The sequence below is a fragment of the Hoplias malabaricus genome, chromosome 14, assembly GCF_029633855.1.
Source record: "Hoplias malabaricus isolate fHopMal1 chromosome 14, fHopMal1.hap1, whole genome shotgun sequence".
NCBI lineage: Eukaryota > Metazoa > Chordata > Actinopteri > Characiformes > Erythrinidae > Hoplias > Hoplias malabaricus.
The window spans coordinates 10203391-10214613 of NC_089813.1; the positions used below are offsets into that span (position 1 = coordinate 10203391).

An 11223-nucleotide genomic window follows, 5' to 3' on the forward strand; every position below is an offset into this window, starting at 1 on the left:
ACACAGGAGTTCTTCAGTTCACCTGTTTGTTACCAAGTACTTGGATAATTTGCCTTTTCAGCCAGCCACCAGAATAAATATGAAAACAAACAGAAAATGTAACCAGCATCTGAGACAAAACTTGGACAAATATTGGAAAAATACTCCTGCAATTTATAATTACTCGGTTTTAACCGCTATATGTGCTGTACATAAACTGTGTAAGGGTCTTTTATTCTCAAATTAAAGTTGTAATAGTTTGATAATTCATTGTCTGTAACCACTTGTCTTGTTGAGGGTAGCATTGGTTGCAGAGCCTATCCAGAATCACTAGGTGTAAAGTGGAAAAAAATCCTGGAGGGGGTGCCAGTCCTTCACTGGGCAACAAGTTCATACACACCCATGGACACTTGAGTAGACAATCCACCTGTAAAGTGTGTTTTTGAACCATGAGAGGAAAAAGAGCACCCAGAAGAACCCCACACCGACACAGGGCGGACACACCCAGCTCCTCACAGACAATCCCCCAGAGTAGGAACTCAAACCCACAACCCAACGCCCTGGAGCTGTGACACCTCAATTCTAACATGTCACCATGTTGGATGAGGTTGATGATTAAGCAACCCATTACACCAGGAGGGAACACCAATTGAACCTCAGTAAGGTGTTGATTTTATGTTTCCAGAGCTGACGAGCTCCTAGAGCAGGACATTCTATTGAGTAAGGTGCCTTTAGAAAGAGTCCGCTAGAGTCTGGCTCTGAACCGGCTTCCTCCAAATGCGCCTCCTGAGTACGGTCATCATCCGAAGATTGACTGGGACCTGGACATGTGTCCTCAACTGATTTGACCTGCACCACCTCCACCACCACCTGCATCTCTGTCCATTGTTGACAGCACAGCCAGTGCTACTGACACAGCTGCAGCAGCCGACGCTGACCACACGCCTACAACAACAGTTGAAGCATGCAGAAGGGGCTGTCGGGGAGACAGTTAAGACCGGAGAGACAACAGTTTCTTCGACCATATTTCCAAAAATATTTCCACATTTTTCAACAGACTTCAACCCAAAAGGAAAGGTACCACATCATTGAGCATGAAGCTCCGTGATGAAGTTCTACATGAACAAGTCTACATGAACTTTGGGGAGTGCTGGCAGTTCGAATGGGAGACTTGCATGCTGATGTGGAAACAGATTGCTTATGTAGAGAACTTTGCTGCACAGGCAGAAAAGACTTTGTACAGCAAGAAAAAGGAAGAGTGTAAATGGGCAGAGGCTCAGCTGGCTCTGTGGAAACAAGTAGCTGGTAAAGTTCCATGGAAGGGTTTTCACCATGGTCATGGACATGAGCTAGGACAAGGAACAGCAGGACGAAACTCAGGCTGTTTCTCCTGTGGACTGCATGACCACTTCATAAGAGACTGAACCTGACAACAGTGGAGGCAGCAGACTGAGATGAGGGGAGTGGGACGGAGGAGTCAGAGGGGAATTGAGCATCTGGACAAGACCATGAGCAGATAAGTGAACAATTTTTGTTATTAACACAAACTGATTCTTATGTTGCTATGCCTAGAATAAAGATGACAGTAGCAAGGATAGAATTTAGCTTTTAGTAGATTCATGAGCAACCACTTTTGAGCTTCATGTTTTTCAATTAGACCTCAGCATAAGGGGTGTCTGGCCAAAGTTACAGATGTAGTAACAGAGTCTTTAGGATGTTCCGTGCAGACAGAGAGAGAAAAAAACATTTTTGATTTCTAAGTTTCGCCCAATTAATCTCCTTCTGACATCTACAGGGAAACACATTGCACATCATTGCACATCATAGTGTAATCATTATTAAAAGCAATCCTGTTGCCAAAACCTGTTGCTGTAATTACATGCCAGGCTCACACAAAAGACACTTCGGAAGTGGCACGAGGAAATGCTTTTGCAGATGAAGCAGCAAAAAAAGCAGCTGGAAATTTTTTCTTTTTTAGGAATTCTGTGTTCCGGAGCTCCACCCTCTTACACTCTCACACACAGAATTAACATCGCAGGCCTCAGAGACAGAGCGTTCTGCTTGACGGAATGTGGCAAGCTTCAGATGGCAGGCCTTGCCTACTCTCTGCTTATTTTCCCTATTTTGCAAAATTGTCTCATGGGAAAGATCATGCATCAAAGGGGATATGGTATCTGCAGTACAACAAATCTGGTACACAAATGGGTTCACTATTTTTGCACAAAGGTTTTGTGAAAAATGTCTCATATGTGCCCAGCACAAAGCAGCTCGAAGCATTAAAATAACACCAGGGGCACATCCTCCACCCAATGAGCCATTTGAACATTTGCAAATGGATTTCATTGAACTCAACCAATGCGAGGGGAATAGGTATTGTCTAGTGGATATGTTTTCTAAATGGGTTGAGTGCTTCCTTACCAGCAAACAAGATGCTCAGACAGTGGCCAAAGTTTTGATTCAACACATTATTCCTCAACGCATTGGGAGTGACAATGGACCAGCTTTCTTCAGCACAGCAATCACTCGGCTAGAAGAGAAATTGGGCATTGATGTGAAATTACACTGTGCATATAATCCACAGAGTGCAGGAGCAGTCGAGAGAGAGAATGCAACAATCAAAAGCAAGCTTCAGAAATGTTGTACGGAAAGAGGGTGCAGGTGTTACCACTGTGTTAATGTATATGCGCATGCTAACCAGAACCAAAACTGGTCTAACATCTTTTGGTGATGGCATTTGGATCCATCAGGCCACGTGGACGACATGGGACTCTTGGAAGACCACATGTTGTCCTATTGTAAGAAATTACTAACGATCATGTGTTCTGTTCACTCACAGGCAGCAGCAGCCTTGCCTAAACTGTTGGAGGGGAAGCTACACTCTCTGAAACCAGGAGACTGGGTGGTGATGAAGGATCACAAGCGTAAGCACTGGAAGAATCAACGGTTGTTGGGGCCCTTCCAGGTCCTGCTGACTACTGAAACTGCGGTGAAGGTCGAGGGACGTGCACCCTGGATCCATGTGGCACACTGCAAAATGCACCAACCTTACAGAGGGACGACAGCGACGCCGTGAAGAAAGAATGAATGTTTACCAACTGTTAATCATTTGGTTGGTGTTGTTGGCACCAGCATTGACTGGGTCATTTCAAGGTTCAGGCTATCCCAGCGACGCCATGCAATCAGGTATAAATCTTTGGCATCAAACGGCTAAATATGCTGTTACTACAGCCACAAATTCATCATGTTATGTGTATTATGGGTACTCTGGAAGTGGAAGTTGTGGGTTCGATTCCCGCTCCGGGTGACTGTCTGTGAGGAGTTGGTGTGTTCTCCCCGTGTCCGTGTGGGTTTCCTCCGGGTGCTCCGGTTTCCTCCCACAGTCCAAAAACACATGTTGGTAGGTGGATTGGTGACTCAAAAGTGTCCGTGAGTGAATGTGTGTGTATGTCTGTGTTGACCTATGAAGGACTGGCACCCCCTCGAGGGTGTATTCCTGCCTTGCCCCCAATGATTCCAGGTAGGCTCTGGACCCACCACGACCCTGAATTGGATAAGTGGTTACAGATAATGAATGAACGACATGTAATCGTATCACATGTAATCATTCAGTATGTTTTTTACTGCATGAGTTATGGTGCCTAGACTGAAAGCTTAGCTGGTCTATGGTTGATGTTATAATTTTGCATTACCTTTTAGCAATATTATGATTATAAGTTCACATGCATTGATGTTTTTAAATCATAAAAAGGGAGGAATGTGATGGAAAAATGCAGATTAACACTAATGAGTAATGGTTAATAATAACTAATGATTTATATTAAAGATTGATTCATCTTGGCTCTGTTCTAAATTATGTAGGCCTTAGTGCTTCAAGGGACTGATTGCATTGTGTGGTTATGCTGACCTGTGGGAGGAAGGCGCTAAACAGATTAGAAGGAAGGCAGTCAACAAAAGACATCTCTCACCATTTTTCTACAAAGTAATAGAATAGGAGATAATGAGGCACCAATAAGGGAATGTTTGGGTTGATGGAACAAGATGATGTAATAACGCCCAAGTGGCACACATGATGGTGTACGTGACTGATGTCCTATATATTGCTTGACTCTGTTCAATAAAGATTGAGAGATAAGAGAGTATTCTTGACTGCATGTCTTTATTCCTCTGGTCTCCCCAAAGAATTCTTTGAGCATCGATCTTCCTTCCTGGTGACACTTAGAGATTCATTTTAGTTTTGCCACAAAAACAACCATATCCATGTAGGATTTTTCCATGTGCTTTGCATGCGACAGAAAAAATTCTGAATCTACCAAATGCAGTAAATGCCAATCTACATCATGGACTCTACAGGACACAACTGGTTCTTCAAGTCTACAGAACGTACATAACACAGTTTGAAGTCAAGCACAAAAACACAAATCTGTCAAAGAGTGTATCTGAGACACATTCTAAATTTCAGTTTGCAAACACATTTGTAGCTTCAGGTTTGTGTGAAACAATAACTGACTTGCTCCCAGATCTCATTCATAAATTTGCTACAGATCAAAATATAACTATTAACCTAGTTATAATGTGTTAGAGTGTAAAATAATGGGACTGTGCCTTGCCCAGCCTTAGTCATCGACTCGAAAAAGGTGATGTTGTCTATAGCCCTACAACAAATCTTTCAAGCACAGCTGTGAAAACAATGCTTCATATTGGTCGTATTAAACACATCTTTTCAAATATCACATTCAACCTATGTTTCACAAGATAGTGACCTGAGCACAGAAGTGGCTTAACTGAATAACATCCATGCTACATAGTGTGCCATGTGCCTTCTTGTGAAGTTCAGCATCAGAGGCTAAAAACTTAAGCCAACCATGAAGGGGTTATCAGAAACAGCCAAAAGGTCTAGTCAGTGCTTGTGGAAGAGGAGAGCACATTGGGGAAATGCACTATAGAGATGCTATTGTGATTGCTGGTGATGTAGCCTGTTCACATGGAACTGGTGGCACTGAGCATGTATTAACGATGCCAGTGGGGCTAGGTACAGCCTTAGTCACCAGGGAGGCCAGTGTGGATTTACAGTTGTTGATGGTAAAGGATAAGATAGGACCATAAATCTGGCTCAGAGGGGGGTGCATTCTTGACGCCAGGCTTCACTGTTGAGCCTTCTAGAACACCAACAAGAGATGCCCCTTGTGACGAGCTAGTGATAGAACGGGTGGTCTGGGCATCCATGGACTAGGCTCAAAGAGTAACAATAGTTGGCTGCTGATTGGATCATAAACAGCAGCCCTAGTGTTGAGGTGTAGGAAAATTGTGTGGTGGGCTCTACAGGAGGAAGCTCTAGGGTAGTTTACATCTTATCCTGTGTATGATTGAGTCATGGTTAATGTTAAACTTCACGCCAGACTAATGCGTTCAGGGCAAATGTCAGAACTTGTTAGATGAACTAAAATGTTTCTCTAAACACCAAAGTCTATGGGACTGTGCCTTGCCCAGCCTTACTCATGGACTCGACAAAGGCAGCTTTGCCTACAGCCCTACAACAAATCTTGCAAGCACAGCTGTATTTCCTTGACAGAGGTTTCTTCACTGCAGAAAACAGCACCAAATATATTCATGTAGAACCACAAGATTGATAACATATCTGGATGTTTCAGAAATTCTCACAAGATAAGCACGTGTGTATAAACTTTGACTGCGTCATCTCAATTTTATAAAAGAACAAAACCAATGCTTGCAGGGTTCACAAGATTGTGACCTGAGCACAGAATTGGGTTAACTGAATTACAACCATGTTAAACAGAACATTGCACCCAACTTCTGTAGATTATAGCCTAACACTGTCATGTAACTCAGCTTCAACACTACACAGGACACAAGAACAAAGAAAAGGGTCCCAAATACTTTTTATTTCAAGCTCAGGACTTACAGACATACAAAACAGTCAGATATTTGTAGGTGCCCACACAGGGATCAGGGAACATGTCATTTGTGGCTGGGACCGTGCATTTCTTTTTACCTTCACACCTAGATGGGGAGGGAGCAGGAACCCAAGGTGAGAAACAGGCAGACAGTAAATGTACAAGAATATTTTGTCTCTAGTTTAGTTGGTGAAATTGACCTGTTCTTAACCACAGACAGGGAGCTGGATGCAAAGCAGTTTGTATTGGAGACCTGACTTGACGGCTTCCCAGCAGCACATGTGGTGGTGTCTGTTCGGCCATATTTAGCACCCAAGATCCTGAGGACTCCAGTACCTGAGAAAGATTTACACCATGAAAGACAATATTTGAAGGGCATTGGAAGTAGTGCCTGATTAAAATATGCATGTAAAGTAGTCTATACAAACCACAGGAGAGTCTAGCCGTTTTTCCTTCACAGGTCACACTGGTCACTGCAAGGAACAAACACTGCTTAGCCTTTGCACATTTCCATAAGATTCCTCATTAGAAAATGCAGTTTAATCCTGTCAGATATTCCTCATTCTGCAGTTTGTATTTAAAGAACAATTGAGACAACCAGTTGTGTCCCAACCATACATTTGAATTCTTGTGTAATCAGACTGAAACCCTTGCCCCATGGTGATTGAGCTTAGCAAAGCATCAAGACAAAGTTGGACCAAAATGCACCTGAAGCAGGAAAAGGAGACAGACAAGGCATGGCACAGGAGGATCGCTCACCAAGATGTAGGCAGTTGTAGGACACTACCAGGTATTTGTAAGTGCCAACACAAGGATCACCGAACACAGCATTTGTCGCCTCCAAATCACAACGCTTCTTGCCATTGCACCTGTACAAAAGTATTCAGTTCAACCATTCCAGCTAAAAGTTAGCATGCATTTAAATGGCCCTACAAAAGTACCTTTGAGCCACAATATTAGAAGTGCCTGAGGAACCACAGTTGGTGGTCTGGACAAGCTTTCTGGGCTGTCCCGCTGAGCAGGTGACCTTATCAGCACGTCCATAGTTAGCACCGACGACCTGAATCACATCATTTCCTAAAGAGAATAAAACAGAAAAATATTGGGAGGGGGTGGAAGTAATCCACAAGCCAAACTACAGACCCTAGAGATTGGTTGTCAAAATGAGTACATATCACAACTGCTCTCTAAAAACAAAATAAACTGGGGTTTATTCCCAACCCGAGCAACACTGACACACTATAGCACAATGTCCTTAGGTAAGACTACTAATCCTACATCTGATATTTAAGCATAATGCCATAAGCGCATGAAGTTAGTTTCTCACCACAGTCCAGTGTGCCTTGATGATTCTCACATATCACGATGTAAACTAGAGGGAAAATTCATGAGTGACAAACAAATATTAAGACGCCTAAAAATATTCATACACATGTGGAACTCCAGAACTGGTTTAGCTTTACAGCTAGTTTAAACACTCTAGACAAGCGTAGTGGTTTAGCATCGAGCTTACCTGCAGAAGAGATTCCACTCAGAGCTGCCATCAGCACTGCAAGAAAGAGATCCACTTCCTTAACCATCTCAACAACCCAAACAAGCTTAACACTGAGCTGGTTAAACCTAGTCAATGTGCTTCAATATTCCTGCAATCTAAATAGGATGATTTGGACTGGGAAAAACTAAATATTTAGAATTTTAACTGTTGAATTACATACATTAACCGTTTATTCAGTACCAGCCGTCTGTTGAACTTCCACAAGTCATCAGGTGATATTCTCAAACTTAGTTCTTTCATAAAAAGCACTAGATCCTCACATCAGCTAGATCTTGTGGACTTGGTAGTAAGGTTTAAGTGAAATTGACTGTTGACAAACCTGATGACTACCAGTTTTGTTGGGGGTGAAGTTATGCCCCTGTAATTAAATCATTTCACCAAGCAACACCTCCTACCTACCACAATCAGAAGTTAAGAGATGTGTTCAGATGGCATTTAAGAAACTCACAGCTGAGTAAAAACTGCTTCAAGAACATGGTGCAACTGGAGTAGAGGAACTCTTGATTCTGACCTATACACAAAAATAAGAACAGGCACTGGTTTAAGTAAAAAAACAACCTTCCACAGGAAGCCTTAAATCCTTAGGGTTTTAGGCCATCTCCTGAGTTACTGTCAACTTGGAGACTAAATTGATTATTGAAACATCCCAGCACTGTTACAGCCACTGGTTTATTACCACATTTGACACACTCAAAACAGGCGTGATCTAATACACAACTAAATACATTTAATAAAAAAAAAAAACCTTTAGTTATCAGCTCTGCACAACAGAATTAGAGCCTCTATTGGCCACTGTGCTTGCACAGTAAACAAGGAACATCCCTGGACGTCCAAAATCCATCTTAAAAGTTAGTTAAGTGGTGACCAATCGATAACGTCAGTGAACATCCAAAATACATCTAAAAGTCATCTTTTCAATGTCTGTGTTTGGACATTGTTTCAACTTTAATTTTCAACCTTAAGAGAACATTGATTAGACAGCTGTCACTACATTATTTCAACATTGAATTAACAGCTAAATGTTTACTGGGTGCACACATGAACTTCCATATTATAAACTTAAAATTCCATGTATTATAAGTTCACACACATTCATGAACAGTGAGCACACAATGCCTGGAGCAGTGCAGCTGGGCATTAGGTGCCTTGCTAAAGGGCCCTTCAGTCATGGCTCTGAAGTTTGAACCTGCAACCTTCCAGTTACAAGCCCAGTTAGCTATGAGAGAGTTGTACCATCACCCATTTCTATTTTATAGCTACACTGATTCCACTCAGCATGTATATTAGCATAGAGTATATTAAGTTGTAACTTACAGACAACCTACACCTAAAACAATATAAAATAATTTTTAAACCTGAAATGAAATCTACACACTCAGAGAGAAAGGATTGGACCACAAAGAAGAAGCAACAGTTCAGGAAGAAATTAGACAAAACTTTCAAACAAAATTACCTGAAGACTCTGACACAAAACTCTCCGACTATAAACCTCTCACCCACAGAACGGCGCGGTGTGGTTAAATAGGATGGAAGCACAGGTGGAGACTGTTGCTGCTGATGAGGTGGAAGGAGTCCTGTGGCTCCCTCTACTGGCCAACGGCGGCTTACCAAGTCTCATGCCCTTCCTCTGAGTCTTTTTCTTATCGCTTAGGAACATTTAATACGTTCTTACAGACAATGAATATAAAACGCTTGCAGAGTTTACGTGAAACACATTTGATATTTGTTAAACCAGAGTGATTAAAAATATCTTTGGTATTTACTGATACCTCATGATTTCATTACAGACTATCAGGAGGAATGTTTTCGAGAACGTGTGCAGGCTGCAAATACCGCTAGATGGGGTGAAGCGCAAGACTGGAAATTGCTGGTGGACGTAGGAAAAGGTCCCAGAGTGTAACTTTAACTACAGCACAGTGGCGCAGCAGGTAGCGTCGTAGTCACACAGCTAAGGGGACGTGGAGGTTGTGGGTTCTATTCCCACTACGGGTGACTGTGTAGTTCATTTCAGTATTGTGAAGAAGACGCTGAAAAAGACCTCTACGCTGACACCATTCTTTCATTGCAAAATATTCAGGTTTAATACAATGAAAAGAACAGCATCTTAACAAGCCCCAATGGACAGCTTGCTGAGAAGTTAGTCAATATCTTCTGACATGGTAACTGCAGGTGTAGGTTATATAGGTTGGTCAGTGTCAACATATGGTGAATACTATGTCTTTTGTTTACTTCATTTCCTGTCCTGGTAAAAAGAGATAACCTGTAAGGACATCCTGTCTTACTACCTCCAGGAAAGCTCCACCAACATCCCATTCACACAAAGACAAAACCCCTTTTTAGGCAAACATTGAAGAACAATGGGTCATCCTATGTACTGCACCCACTTAATAATAAGTTCTACTTCATTTTAATATACTTCAACTGTCTGTGAGGAGTTAGTGTATTCTCCCCGTGTCCGGGCAGCTTTCCTCCGGGTGCTCTGGTTTCCTACCACAGTCAAAAAACACATGTTGGTAGGTGGACTGGCGACTCAAAAGTGTCCGTAGGTGTGAGTGAGTGAGTGAATGTGTAAGTGTGTGTGTTGCCCTGTGAAGGACTGGCGCCCCCTCCAGGGTGTATTCCCACCTTACACCCATTGATTCCAGGTAGGCTTCGGACCCACCGTGACCCTGAACTGGATAAATGGTTATAGATAATGAATGAATGAATGAATGAATCCCTTACTCATCTCCCTCTATCAAAGCTTCTCAAAAGAGAGCACAAATTAAAATACAGTGGAACCTCTACCTACGAACTTGATCCATTCCGTGACCCGGTTCGTAAGTGGAAAAGTTAATTTCTCAAGTCAATTTTCCCCATTTAAAATAATGGAAAAGCAATTAATGCGTTCCAGCCCCCACCCCGAAAGTCACCCTTTTTGCACTGATATATGTTTACAACACTCTCAAATTAGTAAAAAAAAAAAATACATGTGGCATTACTAAAAATAAAAGTGAAATACAGTGGTAACAGTAATAAAAAAGAAGTAAAAAAGTTTTAAGTGGTTACACATCGCTACCTTGAAGACGTGACGACTGGCTGGAGGAGTAACACAGGCACTGGCTGTATGACGGGAGGTGGGGGTGGGTGGAATAACGGAGAATAGGTGGGTTAATGTGGAGAGACTTTCGATGTCTGCTATTTACACTATTGCTAAAACTACAATTTGCTACTCTTAAAAGCTCACTCAAGTCTGGGAGCGCTGGGAGACTCGCCTATTGGGGTCAGTGGCCATTTCCAGCCGCCGGCTCAGCGGAGGCTCGGGTTCGTTTCTAGAGTCATGGTTCGTTGGTGGAGGCAAAAAATATTCAAATGCCCTGTTCGTATCTTCCAAAGTTCATTAGTATAGGCGTTCGTAAGTAGAGGTTCCACTGTATATAAGAATATTTTTTTAATTCCATAATTATAATCAAATATTAGAAAGCGCATACGTTTCACAATGTAACTTAACATGCCTGCAGAAAGTGCACAAAAGACACCAAATATATTTTAGTGTCAGTTTAATATAATTATATTCAACAAAGAACATTTTAAAAATCAGTATCAGTAATCTCCCTTCATAATTTACATTCTACCGTAAATGTCACTCACCCCGCTCTTAATCACGAGTAAGAGAAAACAAACAAACAACGTTTAATTGCAAGAAACCTAATCAGTATATGACTTGATATTGGAAGTGATTGGATTAAGGTGTTTTCTGGTGACAATTTGAACTTATATTTTCAGCCCAAAAATTAC

At 42.0% G+C, this 11223-nt stretch overlaps 1 protein-coding gene across 1 annotated transcript; it reads right to left on the bottom strand.

The window, feature by feature from the left end:
* Positions 1–5860: 5860 nt before the first annotated feature.
* On the bottom strand, positions 5861–8963 carry LOC136665991 (rhamnose-binding lectin-like). The gene is made up of 9 exons (XM_066643916.1): positions 8900–8963; positions 7895–7957; positions 7405–7440; positions 7219–7263; positions 6833–6968; positions 6651–6760; positions 6320–6364; positions 6092–6227; positions 5861–5997 (listed from the first exon to the last, which is right to left on the bottom strand). The coding sequence occupies exons 2-9, from the start codon at positions 7920–7922 to the stop codon at positions 5889–5891; spliced, it is 645 nt and encodes a 214-aa protein (XP_066500013.1). The 5' UTR covers positions 7923–7957; positions 8900–8963; the 3' UTR covers positions 5861–5888.
* Positions 8964–11223: the final 2260 nt, after the last annotated feature.

Coding starts and splice junctions, on each gene's coding strand:
- LOC136665991 (XM_066643916.1), bottom strand. CDS start 7,922: ATGTTCTTGAAGCAGTTTTTACTCAGCT. Junction 6,228..6,319: donor AACGGCTAGACTCTCCTGTG/GTTTGTATAGAC, acceptor AATCTTTCTCAG/GTACTGGAGTCCTCAGGATC. Junction 5,998..6,091: donor CTGTCTGTGGTTAAGAACAG/GTCAATTTCACC, acceptor CTCCCCATCTAG/GTGTGAAGGTAAAAAGAAAT.